The sequence below is a fragment of the Dermochelys coriacea genome, chromosome 3 (assembly GCF_009764565.3).
Source record: "Dermochelys coriacea isolate rDerCor1 chromosome 3, rDerCor1.pri.v4, whole genome shotgun sequence".
Taxonomy (NCBI): Eukaryota; Metazoa; Chordata; order Testudines; family Dermochelyidae; genus Dermochelys; species Dermochelys coriacea.
In genome coordinates this window covers 202,772,987-202,791,936 of record NC_050070.1, presented here as the reverse complement: position 1 = coordinate 202,791,936, position 18,950 = coordinate 202,772,987, and the positions used below count along the sequence as shown (strand labels likewise).

General features: G+C 41.3%; 1 protein-coding gene across 2 annotated transcripts in view; it reads right to left on the bottom strand.

The window, feature by feature from the left end:
• TMX4 (thioredoxin related transmembrane protein 4) overlaps positions 1-18,950 on the bottom strand; it is a 61,667-nt gene that overhangs the window by 30,405 nt on the left and 12,312 nt on the right. For both annotated transcript variants that reach the window (XM_038396277.2, XM_038396276.2), the window contains exon 2: positions 10,099-10,214. In XM_038396277.2, coding sequence (XP_038252205.1) covers positions 10,099-10,214 — 116 coding nt within the window. The remainder of the gene's footprint in view (positions 1-10,098; positions 10,215-18,950) is intronic.

Here is an 18,950-nt window from a genome sequence, read left to right as displayed (position 1 = left end):
GCAGTAAGAGAGAATCAGAGTAATCTCATATTAATCAGCCAAGACACAGCACTGAATTAAGGATCTGCTGCTTATTTCACCGCTGCAACGCAAGACTAAAAAAAAAAAAAAAAAAAAAAGAAGTGGGAGAGGAACAGAGGAAGGAAAAGCAATTAGATTAAATAAGGAGGAAACAATGTGAGATTTAAAGCTACATCTTACTTGTTATTGAGGGATTCAATCTGTAGCACATCAGACCTTTTTAAAATATAATCACTGAAACGGCACTTTGTCATCACTGCACATTTTTTGATTTTCCAAGTTTCATAAGATCAGCTGGAAACTTCTACCTAGCAGTACTTAACTCCTGGTGTTTCTATCATCCTTAATGGAACTTATAACTCTCCGTCATGTTTAGTAATTCCATTTTTTTCTTAAACGTAATTGGTGTCTAAACAGATATTAACTTTTTTACATCAGTTGCCAGATATTCTGTTTTATCATTTTAGATTAGATCAAATAAAATCTCAATGTTAGAGAAAATATTTTTCAAAAGTCATAACAATGAATTAAACCACTGATATGTCAAATTATTCTACACCGCCATTTTCATTACATCTGCATAATAACAGTTCCCATTATAGTTGTATACATTTCTAGAACAAAAGAACAGCCATACTGGATCAGACAAATGGTCCATCTAGCCCAGTATCCTGTCTTTTGATAGTGGCAAATGCCAGATAATTCAAAAGGGAATGAAAAGAAAAGGGCAATCTTAAGTAATCCATCCCTGTTGTCCAGTCCCAGCTTCTGGCAGTCAGGGGCTTAGCGTCACCCAGAGCATGGGGTTGCATCCCTGACCATGCTGGCTAATAGGCCTTGATGGACCTATCCTCCATGAACTTAGCTACTTCTTTTTTTGAAAACAGATACACTTTTGGCCTGCACAACATCTCCTGGCAATGAGTTCCATAGGTTGACTATGTGTTGTGTGAAGAAGTATTTCCTTTTGTTTCTTTTAAACTGCTGCTTATTAAATTTCATTGGGTGACCCCTGGTTCTTGCAGTATATGAAGGGGTAAATAACGCTTCCTTAGTCACTTTCTACACCCCATTCATGGTTTTATAGACCTCTACCACATCCCCCCCCCAATCATTTCTTTTCTAAGATGAACAGTCCCAGGCTTTTTAAGCTCTCCTCATATGGAAGCTGTTCCACACCCTTAATCATTTTTGTTGCCCTTTTTTGTACTTTTTCATTTCTAATGGATGTTTTTAGAGATGGGGCAATCAGGCCTGCACACAATATTCAAGCTGCAGGCATACCCTGGATTTATACAGTGGCATTATTGTAATTGCTATCTTATTATCTATCCCTTTCCTAACGGTTCCTAACATTGTTAGCTTTTTTGACTGCAGCTGCACAGAGTGGATATTTTCAGAAAACTATCCATAATGACTCCACTTTCTTGAGTAGTAACAGCTAATGTTGACCCCATCATTTTGTATGTTTTCTAATGTGCATTACTTTACATTTATCAACACTGAATTTCAGTTGCCATTTTGTTGCCCAGTCACCCAAAGTTTTGAAAGATCCTTTTGTAACTCTTCACAGTCTGCTTTGGACTTATATCTTAAGTAATTTTGTATCAACTGCAAACTTTGCCCCTCACTGTTTCCACTTCTTCCAAATCATTTATGAATATGTTAAATAGCACTGGTCCCAGTAACGATCCATGAGGGAGACTGCTATTTACCTCTCTCCAGTCTGCAAACTGACCATTTATCCCTACCCTTTGTTTCCTGTCAGTTACTGATGCACGAGAGGACCCTCCCTCTTATCCCATGACTCCTTACTTTGCTTAAGAGCCTTTGGTGAAGGACCTTTGTCAAAGGCTCTCTCTAAGTCCAAGTACACTGCACCAACTAGATCACCCTTGTCCATGTTTGTTGACCCCCTCCAAGAATTCTCATAGATTGGTGGGCATAATTTTCCTTTACAAAAGCTATGTTGACTCTTCCCCAACATAGATTCATAGATTGATAGATACTAAGGTCAGAAGGGACCATTCTGATCATCTAGTCCGACCTCCTGCACAGCGCAGGCCACAGAACGTCACCCAGCCACTCCTATGAAAAACCTCACCCATGTCTGAGCTACTGAAGTCCTTAAATCATGGTTCAAAACTTCAAGGAGCAGAGAAGCCTCCCTCCAGTCAACCATGCCCCATGCTACAGAGGAAGGCAAAAAACCTCCAGGGCCTCTCCAATCTGCCCTGGAGGAAAATTCCTTCCCGACCCCAAATATGGCAATCAGCTAAACCCTGAGCATATGGGCAAGATTCACCTGCCAGATACCCAGGAAAGAATTTTCTATAGTAAATCAGATCCCATCCATCTAATATCCCATCTCAGGGGATTTGGCCTATTTACCCTGAATATTTAAAGATCAATTACTTACCAAAATCCCATTATCCCATCATACCATCTCCTCCATAAACTTATCGAGTAGAATCTTAAAACCAGATAGATCTTTTGCCCCCACTGCTTCCCTTGGAAGGCTATTCCAAAACTTCACTCCTCTGATGGTTAAAAACCTTCGTCTGATTTCAAGTCTAAACTTCCTGGTGGCCAGTTTATACCCATTTGTTCTTGTGTCCACATTGGTGCTGAGCTTAAATAATTCTTCTCCCTTTCCTATATTTATCCCTCTGATATATTTATAGAGAGCAATCATATCTCCCCTCAACCTTCTTTTAGTTAGGCTAAACAAGCCAAGCTCCTTAAGTCTCCTTTCATAAGACAAGTTTTCCATTCCTCAGATCATCCCAGTAGCCCTTCTCTGTACCTGCTCCAGTTTGAATTCATCCTTTTTAAACATGGGAGACCAGAACTGCACACAGTATTCTAGGTGAGGTCTCACCAGTGCCTTGTATAACGGTACTAAAACCTCCTTATCCCTACTGGAAATGCCTCTCCTGATGCATCCCAAAACCGCATTAGCTTTTTTCACAGCCATATCACATTGGCAGCTCATAGTCATCCTATGATCAACCAATACTCCAAGGTCCTTCTCCTCTTCCGTTACTTCTAATTGATGCGTCCCCAACTTATAATTAAAATTCTTGTTATTAATCCCTAAATGCATAACCTTACACTTCTCACTATTAAATTTCATCTTATTACTATTACTCCAGTTTACAAGGTCATCCAGATCCTCCTGTAGAATATCCCGATCCTTCTCCGAATTGGCAATACCTCCCAGCTTTGTATCATCTGCAAACTTTATTAGCACACTCCCACTTCTTGTGCCAAGGTCAGTAATAAAAAGATTAAATAAGATTGGTCCCAAAACCGATCCCTGAGGAACTCCACTGGTAACCTCCCTCCAACCTGACAGTTCGCCTTTCAGTAGGACCCGTTGCAGTCTCCCCTAGAACCAATTCCTTATCCACCTTTTGATGTTCATATTGATCCCCATCTTCTCCAATTTAACTAATAATTCCCCATGTGGCACGGTATCAAACGCCTTACTGAAATCTAGGTAAATTAGATCCACTGCATTTCCTTTATCTAAAAAATCTGTTACTTTTTCAAAAAAGGAGATTAGGTTGGTTTGGCACGATCTACCTTTTGTAAAACCATGTTGTATTTTGTCCCATTTACCATTGACTTCAATGGCCTTAACTAATTTCTCCTTCAAAATTTTTTCCAGGACCTTGCATACTACAGATGTCAAACTAACTGGCCTGTAGTTACCCGGATCACTTTTTGTTCCTTTCTTAAAAATAGGAACTATATTAGCAATTCTCCAATCATTCGGTACTATTCCTGAGTTTACAGATGCATTAAAAATTCTTGCTAATGGGCTTGCAATTTCAGGTGCCAATTCCTTTAATATTCTTGGATGAAGATTATCTGGGCCCCCCGATTTAGTCCCATTAAGCTGTTTCAGTTTCGCTTCTACCTCTGATATGGTAATATCTACCTCTATATCCTCCTTCCCATTTGTCATGCTACCATTATCCCCAAGATCCTCTTTAGCCTTATTAAAGACTGAGGCAAAGTATTTGTTTAGATATTGGGCCATGCCTAGATTATCTTTAACCTCCGCTCCATCCTCAGTGTTAAGCGGCCCCACTTCTTCCTTCTTAGTTTTCTTCTTATTTATATGGCTATAGAACCTTTTACTATTGGTTTTAATTGCCTTTGCAAGGTCCAACTCTACTCGACTTTTAGCCTCTCTCACTTTATCCCTACATCTTCTGACCTCAATTAGGTAGCTTTCCTTGCTGATCCCTCCCATCTTCCACTCCCTGTATGCTTTCTGCTTCTTCTTAATCACCTCTCTAAGATGCTTGCTCATCCAGCTTGGTCTACAACTCCTTCCTATGAATTTTTTCCCCTTTCTTGGGATACAGGCTTCCGATAGCTTCTGCAGTTTTGATTTAAAGTAATCCCAGGCCTCCTCTACCTTTAGATCCATAAGTTCTTCAGTCCAATCCACTTCCCTAACTAATTTCCTTAATTTTTGAAACCCTAGTTGCAGATTTATTTTTGTTAATCCTTCCATTTAGTTTGAACTGAATTAGCTCATGATCACTTGAGCCAAGATTGTCCCCTACAACCATTTCTTCTATGAGGTCCTCGCTACTCACCAAAATTAAATCTAAAATGGCATCCCCTCTAGTCGGTTCAGCAACTACTTGATGAAGGAATCTATCAGCTATCGCATCTAGCAAAATCTGAGCCCTATTATTATTACTAGCACTGGTCCTCCAGTCTATATCTGGGAAGTTAAAGTCTCCCATGATCACGCAGTTTCCATTAGTATTTACTTTACTAAAGACATTAAAAAGGGCTCTATCCATATCCAAATTAGATCCCGGAGGTCTATAGCACACCCCAAGCACTATCGTAGGAGAGGCTTTACTAGTTTTCTTCCCCAATGTAATTTTTGCCCAGACGGACTCTGTCTTATCCATTGCATCGCTTCTTATTTCTTTACATTCTACCTCATCATTGATATACAATGCTACTCCACCCCCTTTACCTTTGTTTCTGTCTTTCCTAAACAGCACATACCCTTCAATACCTGTAGTCCAGTCATGACTACTATTCCACCATGTTTCTGTTATCCCTATAATATCTGGTTTCACTTCCTGCACCAGTAGCTCTAGTTCCTCCATTTTGTTACCTAGACTCCTCGCATTGGTGTACAAACATCTTAATTTTTGCTGTTTGGACTCGCTCACATTTTGTACCCTATTAGGCACAGTCATTCTACAGCCAGTATAACCTATTAGACTAGTATTCACACCGCCCTCGTTCCTTATATACATTCTCCTACCCATGGCTGTATCCTTTCTTATTTCATCTTCTTCCCTCTCAATGCTAAAATCTGGCGTGGAGATTACCTGGACATCTCCCAACCATCTCCCCCTAATTCCTAGTTTAAAGCTCTCTTTATCAGTTGTGCCAGCCTCCATCCTAGAAGTCTATTTCCTTCCCTACTCAGATGAAGTCCATCCCGAGAGAACTGACCTCTGTCCGTGAATGCCTCCCAGTAGCCATACATCCCAAAGCCCTCCTTATAGCACCACTGCCTAAGCCATCTGTTGACAGTCATAATCTTATCAGACCTTTGTTGCCCTTCTCTAGGAACAGGAAGGATCCCGCTAAAGATCACCTGAGCCTCAATTTCCTTAAGTGTCTTCCCCAGCCTAGCATAGTCTCCCTTGATACTTTCCAGCGAGAATCTGGCTGTATCATTTGTTCCCACATGAAGGATAATTAGGGGATTCTTTCCCGCTCCCTTTAGGATCCTTTTCAACCTCAGGTCTACATCACGTATCTTAGCACCCGGAAGACAGCACACCCTTCTATTCTCAGGATCAGCTCTAGTTACAGGCCTGTCTATTCTTCTCAATAAAGAGTCCCCGATCACATAGACCTGCCTTTTCCCAGTGACAGTGCTATTCTCCAGTCTCTCCCCTGTTCCCTCTGGCTGCAAGTTCTTTCCATTCCTATTTTCCCTTACAATCCTCTTCAACCCATCCTGTATCCTCCTGGGGCTCATATTTGGTGTAGTCTCCCTTGACTCTTCCCCTTTTTCTACAGGACTAGCCTCTCTTCTCTTCTTCCTTACCCTTCCACCTTCAACAAGTACCTGCTGAGCCCCTTCTTCATTTTCCAACTCTGCAAACCTGTTCCTAAGCTCTATTTCTCCTTCACTAGCCCGTCTTTTTCTCTGCCTGGTTCTTTTAGTCACATGTTTCCACTGACCACTTTCCTCATCCAGTCTCTCCTCAAAATTCCCCAGCCCTGCTTCCATTCGTCAGTCTGAGCTTTTCCCTTCAGATACCTCATATCTTTGCTCCATCATCTGCTCAAACCCCTTCCTAAACTCAACCAGACTTTCCACCTGCATCTCCAAACCTCGGATCTTTTCCTCCATCAGCTCTATCAGACGGCATTTCATGCAGAAAAAACTCTTACCGGTTCCCCCCTCCAGGATCATGTACATACCACAGCTTCCACATCCAGTCATCCTCAATGTGTCTTTCACTACAGGAGTCACTCCCACAGCTGCCTCTGTATCTGTCATCTCCTTCCCACCTAAATCCTGTTAATCTGGGAAACACAAGCCACACCAAAAAGACCACACCCCCCCCAGCAAAAGCAAACCCCAAACAAGCACCACAATCCAAACTCCCTTTGCAAACTCCCATTCAAACTCCCCTGTTTAGAGCTCTGTTTGCTAGCTCCTGTGCCGCTGCAGCTGTCTGAACATATCGTGTTCATCTATGTGTCTGATAATTTTGTTTTTCCAATTTGCCTGGTACTGAAGTTAGGATTGCCTATAATTGTGAAGATTGCCTCTGGAGCATTGTTTAAAAATTGGCGTTGCGTTAGCTATCCTCCAGCCATCTACACAGAAGATGTAAGTGATAGCTTACATATCACAATTAGCAATTTCACATTTTATTTCCTTCTGAGCTGTTGGGTGATTTATTACTGTTTAATTTATCAATTATTAATTTAAGGAGCATTTGGTCCTGGTGATTTATTACTGTTTAATTTATCAATCTGTTCCAAAATCACCTCTAGTGACACCTCAATCTGGGACAGTTCCTCAGATTTGTCACCTCTGACAAATGCAGAGAATTCTTTGACTGATGCAAAGAATTCATTTAGCTTCTCCGCAATGTCTTTTTTTCCTTGAGTGCTCCTTAAGCATCTCAATCATCCAGTGGCCTCTCTGATTGTTTGGCAGTTTTCCTACTTCTGATGTACTTTAAAAAAAAAATTGCTGTTAGTTTGTGTGTTTTGTTAGCTGCTCTTCATATTTTATTTTTTGGCTTGCCTAACTATGCTTTTACACGGGACTTGCCAGAATTTATGCTCCTTTCCATTTTCCTCAGTTTGAGTTCACATTTTTAAAAGGGTTCCTTTTTACCTCTAACCGTTTCTTTTACTTTCTTGTTCAGCCATGGTGGCATTTTTCTGGTCCTCTTATTCTTTTTTTTTTTTTTTAATTCGGGGTATACATTTAACTTGGGGTATATATGAAATTTAATTTCTACTGTATATATTAATCCTTCACTGTCCATGGAGGCTACCATCATCCCAGGAGACATGCATAAGGCATTCTTGCAGTACATTTATTAAGTTTGTAATGAATGATATGACCATTAATGTGTCTACTTTTCAAAGGCACAAATGGGAGCTAGGTGCCTAATTCCTATTGACCAGTGGGAGTTAGACACCTGAAAACCATTTAGGCCTTTGAAAGTCTCCCTCACTATCCCTAAGTATTCCCATCCCTATCCAATTACCCAATCCATCTGAATGGAGACTTTTTTAGGGAGAGCAAGGCAAGGACATGGAAAAAATTTTCCCCACCTGTTGATTACAACCAAGTTCACACTTCCAACAATAATCTTTCCCAGCACATACCTTCTAGCCAAGAACTGACGCGGGCAAAGCACCCAGTATGATTGCCCCTATGGTTGAAAAATACTTCAACTTAGGTTACAACCAAAAACGGACTAAATTAAAGTAACCTTAACAGGTCCCCTTGCAAAAAACTTTCTAGAGCACAAAAAACATGGAAGCCTATGGTCAACTGAATTCCCACATAAGTTTACGATTACAGTGTGCCCTATCTACTACAAGAAAAATCAGATGATAAACCAGAGAGCCAAAACCACTTAGGCTTTTTGAAAATCCTACCAGTAATTTTTAAGTTATTTATCATTAAGACTAATTCTTTGAAATTTTCCCAAACAATTCTGCTTGTCACAGCCTTATTTTTGAAAGAATAATTTTCTTAAAAAAATCATATGCATCACATAACTGCCTGTAGGCCCTAATAAAGAGCAAAATCCCATTGTTTTAGCAGAGTACAAACACAAAAGAGCTTAAAATTTAATGCGCATTGAAAGGTCAGGCTCACAATGGAACATTGGTTGCAATCTTAACTAGATGTTGATATTGCAGTAGTTAGGAGCTCACTGTTTCTTTAATATGAGGAAGCAGAGGTTCGTTTTAATTAAGGTCTAGCCCATGAGAAAGGAAAAACTGTTTTCAAACTCATCCCTTTATTAATCAGGTAACGATTTGTGCATTCGCTCACTGAAGAACCCATACTGGTAGCTTTTCAATTGTTCAGAGAACAATTGTTCAATTCAATTCAGAGAATTTTGGTGTTCCGCCAACTTTCTAATAATACAACTCACAAGCACACACTGAGCCCTTACGAACAGCCAGTATTCTTTGTCCTTGAGATTAGAGTTCAGCTTCATGGGTACAGAAAATTAAGTCTGAACTTGTTAAAATTAACAGTATGGAGTTAACTTAATTGCAGTATCACCTGCACTTGAGAAATAAACCCATAAAGTATGTACGCACTTCCACGGTTTGATAAAGCAAAATCATCAGCCATGGTTTTCTGATTTGGATGTATCTGGAACTTCCTCCCATTTTTATCGCAAATCATTACTATAATTAAGCTTAGCATATATTTTTTATTTCAGTGGATGACACTGTTTATTTTAAATCATTTTTATTGTCATCGATATAAATTTTCATAGTTGTGGGAAATTGGGGGGGAACAGACAGTAATTATTTAAAGGTAGATTTTCAGATTCAAAAAGTAGCTGTATAACCATTAAACCACAAAGTATCCTTAAATCAAATGCTAATAAAGGTTGTCAAGCAGCATTTTTCTTACTTTGCCCATCTGTAAAGTTTCAGTCATCAATGGAAATATTTTTCGTAGGTTAATATGTCTACAGTGAAATTGACGTTTACTGACATTTACTGATAAAAATCTAATCTTTCCAAGCCTAACTATAATAAACTTCATCCCTCTGCAGCTAGGATAGAATTGTAAAAATATTGCATTTATCTGCATGTACTTATAAAACTAAAAGCTTTTTTTTTGTTTCAAAATGTTACATATTTGTGTCAGACTCATTCAAAAAACAAACTGAAGCCAGGAAATAGCCTATTTGAAAGTATAATTTATAGAACAAGTTTATAAAAGCTTTTTTCTATACATATTTCATTTAAAACAAACAAATTAAACTGGTCCTTTCAAAGTACTTAAAGCATTACTATAGCTAGATAATACAATAAAGCAATAAAGCAGCCAGCTAATAGAGAGAGTTTATAAAAATTTCCATTCAGCTTGAGCAGACTTCAAGATTGTTTCCCCAACTAGAATAATCCATGATTTTCAATCTCCTTGTTCCCCCAACCATTACTACCAGGCAGTGGAAATATCTCAGTCAAGTAACAGCCTTCCATGGCAGAGGAAGATCAACACTGTAGGTAGACACTTTTATGGGATGTCCGCTACAGAGGGCACTACAGCAGAAGACCCACACTGATCCTCAGAAGATAGAAACACTATGTTGTTAAATTCAAAAATGCAAGCAGCACAAAGAAATGGAAGGAAATAACATTGCTTTTGATTAAATAAGCTCATTTTTCTGAGTTAGCCAATTTTTCAGTTGCCCCAGTAAAATGGAATATTTTCCCAGTAGTTAAGAGTTACACAGGTTCGAGTGTTCCTTTTAAATACTTATATATAGTGATCATTTCATAGCGTACCTGGTTCTTGAGTGACGTCCACTTTTCCTACCGTGGTATCTAGATGTTCACTTTCTTTTGCAAAATTCTCCCATGCTGCTTCAATCTGTTGGCAGGCTGGACACCAAGGGGCATAGCTAAGAACAGAGGAAAATGTATTAGTTTAATATACACACACAAATTGTTTTTTAAATCAAGATTTCAAGAAAATGCACATCTGATACAATGGAAATATACAAGTACTAATCACAGATAAGTAGACACTTGTTCTAATTTTTTCTTAAAACTACTGGATTAGGAAAAAAAACATGAAATTCCAACCAGTTTTCTATAAATCCGTAGGATTTTTTTTAAATTGTTTAAACAATTCACAAGTTTGAAAAGATCAGCTTTTCCAAATCCTTCACAATGCAGCACAAACAACTCCATTTACACACAAAATTGATTTTCATGGAAGCTGTCAAAGTTACTGAAGCGAGGTGTATCTTCAAAAATTATGTCCTAAAGACATTCTACATCACCTTCATACATCTCAGGCCCTCCTCTAAATTACATTGAATCTAATTTGTTAAAAGAACAGGAGTACTTGTGGCACCTAGAGACTAACAAATTTATTAGAGTATTAACTTTCGTGGGCTACAGCCCACTTCATCGGATGCATAGAATGGAACATATAGTAAGTAGTGTATATATATATATATATATATATATATACACACACATACACACACACACACACACAGAAGGTGGAAGTTGCCATACAAACTGTAATAGGTTAATTAGTTAAGATGAGCTATTATCAGCGGGAGAAAAGAAAAAAAAACTTGTGTAGTAATAATCAAGATGGCCCATTTAGACAGTTGACAAGAAGGTGTGAGGATACTTAACTTAGGCCATGTCTACACTACGAAAGTACTCCGATTTTAAAGAAGTCAATTTTTGGGAACAGATTGTATAAAGTTGAGTGCATGCGTCCACACTAAGCACATTAATTCAGCGGTGTGCATCCACGGTACCCTGGCAAGTGTCAACATTCCAAGCGGTGCACAGTGGGTAGCTATCCCACAGCTCCCACAGTCCCCACTGCCCACTGGAATTCTGGACTGAGCTCCCAATGCCTGATGGGGTCAAAAATTTGTCACGGGTGGTTATGGGTAAGTGTTGTCAGTCAACCCTCCCTACCTCCGTGAAAGCAACAGACGAGAATCATTTTGTGCCCTTTTCCCTGATTTCCTGAGCAGATGCCATAGCACAGCAAACATGGAGCCTGTTCAGCTCACCGCAGCAGTTATGACCATTGTAAACACCTCGCGCATTATTGTGCAGTTTATGCAGAACCAGCACCTGAAAAATCAGGCGAGGAGGCAACGGAAGCTCTGTGATGAGGACATGAACACAGATTTCTCTAAAACCGCGGTCCCCAGCAATTTGGAGATCATGGTGTTCCTGGGGCAGGCTCATGCCGTGGAATGCTGATTCTGGGCCCGGGAAACAAGCAGAGAATGGTGAGACCACATAGTGTTGCAGGTTTGGGATGACTCCCAGTGGCTCCGAAACTTTTCCATGAAAGTGCCCTACGCATGCAACTTTGACTTGCTTTCCCCTGCCCTGAAGCGCAAGACCACCAAGATGAGAGCAGCCCTCACAGTTCACAAGTGAGTGGCAATAGCCCTGTGGAATCTTGCAACGCCAGACAGCTACCGGTCAGTCGGTAATCAATTTGGAGGAGGCAAATCTACTATGGGGGCTGCTGTGATGCAAGTAGCCATCGCAATCATTGAGCTGCTGCTATCATAGATTCATAGATACTAAGGTCAGAAGGGACCATTCTGATCATCTAGTCTGACCTCCTGCACAGTGCAGGCCACAGAATCTCACCCACCCACTACTATGAAAAACCTCACCCATGTCTGAGCTATTGAAGTCCTTAAATCACGGTTTAAAGACTTCAAGGAGCAGAGAAGCCTCCCTCAAGTCAACCATGCCCCATGCTACAGAGGAAGGCGAAAAACCTCCAGGGCCTCTCCAATCTGCCCTGGAGGAAAATTCCTTCCCGACCCCAAATATGGCAATCAGCTAAACCCTGAGCATATGGGCAAGATTCACCTGCCAGATACTACAGAAAATTCTTTCCTGGGTAACTCAGATCCCATCCATCTAATATCCCATCTCAGGGGATTTGGCCTATTTACCCTGAATATTTAAAGATCAATTACTTACCAAAATCCCATTATCCCATCATACCATCTCCTCCATAAACTTATCAAGTAGAATCTTAAAACCAGATAGATCTTTTGCCCCCACTGCTTCCCTTGGAAGGCTATTCCAAAACTTCACTCCTCTGTTGGTTAAAAACCTTCGTCTGATTTCAAGTCTAAACTTCCTGGTGGCCAGTTTATACCCATTTGTTCTTGTGTCAAATGTAGTGACGCTGGGAAATGTACAGGTCATAGTGGATGGCTTTGCTGCAATGAGATTCCCTAACTGTGGTGGGGCGATAGACGGAACGCACATCCCTAGCTTGAGACAGGGCCACCAGGGCAGCCAGTACATAAACCACAAGGGATACTTTTCAATGGTGCTGCAAGCACTGTTGGATCACAAGGGATGTTTCACCAATATCAACGTGGGATGGCCGGAAAAAGTTCATGACGCTCGCGACTTCAAGAACTCTGGTCTGTTTAAACGGCTGCAGGAAGAGATTTATTTCCCAGACCAGAAAATAACCTTTGGGGATATTGAAATGCCTATAGTTATCCTTGGGGACCCAGCCTACCCCTTAATGCCCTGGCTCATGAAACTGTACACAGGCACCCTGGACAGTGGTAAGGAGCTGTTCAACTATAGGCTGAGCAAGTGCAGAATGGTAGTAGGGTGTGCATTTGGACATTTAAAGGGTCGCTGGCGCAGTTTACTGACTCGCTCAGACCTCACTGAAACCAATATATTCCCGTTGTTATTGCTGTGTGCTCCACAATCTCAGAGTGAGTAAGGGGGAGACGTTTACGGCAGGGTGGGAAGTTAATGCAAATCACTTGGCCGCTGAATACGCACAGCCAGACACCACGGCGGTTAAAAGAGCACAGCAGGAAGCGCTGCACATCAGAGAAGCTTTGAAAACCAGTTTCATGACTGGCCAGGATATTGTGTGACACTTCTGTTTGTTTCTCCTTGATGAAAACCTGCCCCCTTGGCTGACTCTAAATTCCCTGTAAGCCATGCGCCCTCCCCCCTCTGATCACAGCTTGCTTGCAAAGGAAATAAAGTCGCAGTCATTTAAAAAACATGTATTCTTTATTAATTGATTATAAAAATAGGGAGACAACTCACAAGGTAGCCCGGGTGGGATGTGGGAGGAGGGAAGGAAAAGGCCACTTTAAAACTTCTTGAATGGCAGCCTTCTATTGCTTGGGCTGTCCACTGGGGTGGAGTGGTTGGGTGCCTCGAGTCCCCCCCCGCAGTTCTTGGGCGCTTGGGTGAAGAGGCAATGGAACTTGGGAAGGAGGGAGGGAGGGCGGGCGGTTAAATAGGGGCTGCAGCAGCAGTCTGTGATCCTGCTGCAGTTCATGAACCTCCAGATGCCGGAACATGCCCGTTTGATCCTGCAGTAGCCCCAGCATTGCCTCATGCCTGCTCTGATCTTCCTGCCACCACCTCTCCTCACGTTCATCGGCCACTTTTCTGTACTCTGCTATTGCGTCCTTCCACACATTCTGCTGAGCTCTGTCAGTGCCGGACGACTGCATGAGCTCAGACAACATTTCATCGGGTGTGCGTTTTTTTTCGCTGCCTTATCTGAGATAGCCTTTGGGATGGAGAAACATTTGCAGCTGCTGGAGGAAAAAAAGGGAGTGAAGTATTTAAAAAGATACATTTTACAGAACAATGGCTGTACTCTTTCACGGTGAACAACACTATTCACATGACATGGCACATGAGATTTTGGTACAAGGTCGCATTTTGTATCTTATATTGGAGTGCCTGTGGCTTTGGTGTTTAGAGATCACACACGCAGTGCCGGGCAACAGAATTCGGCTTGCAGGCGGCAATGGTAAGCCATAGACTTTTGGCTTCTGCAACCTTTCTAACAGCAGCGCCCTCCTCTCCGATACGAAGCAAAGCACATTGAGTTGGCCATTTAGTGCTGCAGTTTTCCTGTTAACGTGCAGCAGCAGAAACCAAACTAACCCCCTCACCCCCCATCAAATTCTCTGGGATGATCGCTTTACCCCTCCCCCCATTGCGTGGCTGGTATCAGGGAAGATCCCCGCTAGCCAAATGCAAACAGCTCAGTGCCAATGCCCCCTCCCCGCCACAACTTGGCTAACTGCAGGGAGGATTTCTTTTCAGCCACAGGCAAACAGCCCAGTAGGAAGGGCTACCTCTGAATGTCCCCTTAATTAAATTCCCCTATTTCAACCAGGTTACCATGAACGATATCACTCTCCCGAGGATAAGACAGAGATAAAGAACGGATGTTGCTTGAATGCCTGCCAACACTGGGACCATACGCTGCCAGGCTTTGTCATGCAATGATACCAGATTACTTGCTACTAGCATGGCGTGCTAAAGTGTCCTACCCTGGAGGACGGAATAAGGCTTCTCTCCCCAGAAACCTTCCGCAAAGGCTTTTAGAGTACCTCCAGGAGAGCTTCATGGAGATGTCCCTGGAGGATATCCGCTCCATCCCCAGACACGTTAACAGACTTTTCCAGTAGTTGTACTGGCCATGAATGCATCCCAAGTCCTCAAGGCTACTTAATCATTAAAAAACGCTTGCTTTTATAACATGTATTATATTTTAAAAGGTACACTCACCAGAGGTCCCTTCTCTGGCTTCGTTGGGTTGGGAGGGTATTTCAGTCAAGGTGATAAAAAGACCCTGGCTGTCGGGGAGAACAGTGTGCTGTGTGCTCTCCTCAAGCTCATCCTCATCCTCCTCATCTTCCCCATCCAGAAAATCCTCAGGCATGGTGGAGAGTACCCCTTCATCGGAGTCCACGGACAAGAGCGAGGTAGTGGTGGTGGCCCTCCCTAGAATTGCATGCAGCTCAGCGTAGAAGCAGCATGTCTGGGGCTCTGTCCTGGAGCGTCCATTTGATTCTTTGGTTTTCTGGTACGCTTGTCTGAGCTCATTAAGTTTCACGAGGCACTGTGTTGCGTCCCTACTGTAGCCTCTGTCCCTCATGGCCTCGGAGGTTTTTTGAAATGTTTTGGCATTTTGTCTTTTGGAACACAGTTCTGATAGCACGGATTCCTCTCCCCATACAGCAATTAGATTCAGTACCTCCCGTTCGGTCCATGCTGGAGCTCTTTTTCGATTCTGGGACTGCATGGTCACTTGTGCTGATGAGCTCGCCTGGCCAAACAGAAAATGAGATTCAAAAGTTCCCAGGGCTTTTCCTGTACACCTGGACAGTGCATCCGAGTTCAGAGTGCTGTCCAGAGCGATCACAATGGTGCACTGTGGGATAGCTCCCGGACGCCAATACCTTTGAATTGTGTCCACACTAACCCTAATTCGAAACGGCGAGGTCAATTTCAGTGCTAATCCCCTCGTTGGGAAGGAGTACAGAAATCGGTTTTAAGAACCCTTTCTGTCGAAAAAAATGGCTTCATTGTGTGGACGGGTGCAGGGTTAATTTGATTTAACGCTGCTAAATCCGACAAACTCGTTGTGTAGACCAGGCCTTAGGGAAATAGATTCAATATGTGTAATGACACAGCCACTCCCAGTCTCTAATCAAATCCAAGTTAATAGTATCTAGTTTGCATATTAATTCAAGGTCAGCAGTTTCTCATTGGAGTCTGTTTTTGAAGCTTTTCTGTTGCAAAATTGCCACCCTTAACTTTTACTGAGTGGCCAGAGAGGTTGAAGTGTTCTCCTACCAGTTTTTGAATGTTATGATTCCTGATGTCAGATTTGTGTCCATTTATTCTTTTGCGTAGACACTGTCCTGTTTGGCCAATGTACATGGCAGAGAGGCATTGCTTGCACATATCACATTGGTAGATGTGCAGGTGAACGAGCCCCTGATGGCGTGGCTAATGTGATTAGGTCCTATGATGGTGTCACTTGAATAAATACGTGGACAGAGTTGGCATCGGGCTTTGTTGCAAGGACAGGTTCCTGGGTTAGTGTTTTTGTTGTGTATTTGCTTCAGGTTGGGGGGCTGTCTGGGACTGGTCTGTCCTCGCTTAGAAATTTGTCTTATAGCTGCTTCAATGCCACTAATATCACAACTTGAGAGAATTTGATGTTATTTTAGAAATTAAAAGGGAAATTGTGATTGGAAATAAATTGTATTGCTTGTGATAATTAGAAATGGAAGCCTTAGCTTGAAAGCTAACCTAGTGGAATTATGAAGTAATGGCATATGTATTAGACCATTTAAAATACAAGAATATAACATATCCTGAGAGGGAACAAACATTTACAGATAATATTGTAGAAATGCATTTCCCAACAGAGAAGCAACAGATTTTTGTACTGAACTTTGTAAGTCACATTCCCCAAGAGAAAGCGCTTCTGACATATAAAGCAGACAATATTAACAGGAAAAAACCATAAAATAACCCTGTGCTCTATGAAGAAAAGAATAAATCACTAAAGGTACATTCAGAAATCAGAGAGTAGTCAGAAAATACAAAAGACAAGAAGAAAAACTAATGAGAAAGCTGAAGGTGAGAGAGAAAGCCGCTGCAGACAGCTGATGTGAGAAAGAAAGGAAGATAGAAAGAAAGTCCATAGGCCTACATCCAAGTGAGCAAAACTGGGATTTAAGAATACTCCTAAAGCATTCCATATTCAGCATAGTAAGAGAATTAAGTATGTGCTATCCTTTTAGAATTCAAAGCATCCTGTTTGCTGAGAGTTGAAAATGTAAAGTTTAAGAATTATGGGAAAGAAAAAAAAATAAATGAGAAATGTTAACCTAAAGCAAATATATTTTATATTGATGTGAGAGCAAAATGTAAGCAAAACCGTCTCTTATACTACAACCAGATTTATAGGAAAGGCCAAATGGGACTGTGTCACTGTAGGCTACATTAAATTGACAACATTAAAAAGCTAGACACAGCTTTTAAAGTAATGTATGGAATAAAGGAGAGCTGTTTTATTGAGAGGTAGGTTTTGGGCAAGAACATGATGTCTCCACTCCAAACACAAAGAAGAAAATATAAAATCAAACAGGCAACATATAAATATTTAAATGAAAAAAATGGGAGAGGAAGATGAACTTAACACTGATTCCTAGAGCAGGCTTATACAAGACTGTGTACATTACATAACAATATACCCTGCCTAAGATCTGCAAGTGGCATTGAGAACAACGGGAATTTCATTTACAACCAGATGAATCTTGTTCGCACATCAAGCTACATGTATCATACACATACCACTCAATACAATGCATAAACCCTGTAATATAAGCAATCCCATATCCTTCTTTCTCATAGATGTCTAACATCCTATGTCACCTCATCTCTCATGTAGACCCCTCATCCCATCAGGGATCTACATGGACAAACCCTCATTGTAGTAAATGGGGTTCCAGGAAGACAAATTCCCATTGACTCCAATGAGGGGCCACCCACATAACTTGCATGGATTGATAGTAAACAAAGAAATAACATGCCATGACTGAAGTGGCAGCATGCTTTAACTGTTTCTTGTTTACAAATTTTATTAATGTTGAGATGGTGCACAGTGTGCTCTTGAATAGAAGTAATATATGTAGAATTGTAAAAAGAGAAAGGGCTTTTTGCAGGCTATAGGTGCCTTTAACACTAAAAACAAATTGCACAATATGACTGACCCAGCAGCCAAGCTTTCCTATGTAGCAAAAATAATCAGGTACAACTTACAAAGAAGAGATTGAAAAAACCATCTTTTCAAGACACCATCCCTTAGCTATTCCTCCCTCCTAACTCCCCAAACCTGAGAAAAGAAATGAGTTTTTCAGCATGCCCTGGAAGTCAATCATGGAATATTTCAGACAGGGACTTTACACAATCGGCTGAGCCAGCAGTCCTCCCATCCTTTTAAAAGAAGGGGAATATAGCTGGAACATTGACATTGACCTCAGTTATGCTACATTTTTTTTTTTATAGATATACATGTGCTGATCTATCAAATGCTTTTAGGTGTAGCGTGGCTGTGTTCATGGTAAGTATTTACATTTATTTTATCTCCCATTGCAGATGAGGACAGAATTATTAAAGAGGAGATTTCTACTACATTCCACAGTCTACTGTGCACCTGTCACAAGCATTATGAATGTGACGCTACTAAACATGTTAAGAACAATGGCAAGGGATCCTGAGTGAGGACCAGGCTTCAGAGAAGCCTCTGTCCCCACTGCTGTTGCTAACATAGACCTGCTAACACAAGTACACACGATGGCAGTCTTTCCCCTTCAGTGCATAGGATTGCATATCCATATGTAGGCACTTCCACCGGGAGTTCCAAGAACAGTGAGAAAGAGCTCAAATGCTCAAAATTTTGAGATGCTGCGACTCGCCTTTAACTTTCACTTCATATTTTACAGGTTTCAGAGTAGCAGCCGTGTTAGTCTGTATTCGCAAAAAGAAAAGGAGTACCGGTGGCACCTTAGAGACTAACAAATTTATTAGAGCATAAGCTTTCGTGAGCTACAGCTCACTTCATCGGATGCATTTGGTGGAAAAAAAACCACCAAATGCATCCGATGAAGTGAGCTGTAGCTCACGAAAGCTTATGCTCTAATAAATTTGTTAGTCTCTAAGGTGCCACCGGTACTCCTTTTCTTTTTGCTTCATATTTTATGCACCTTAAGTCGACTGGTTTTGAGTCATCTCTTCGCAAGCCACTCCCAAACACAACCTTACAG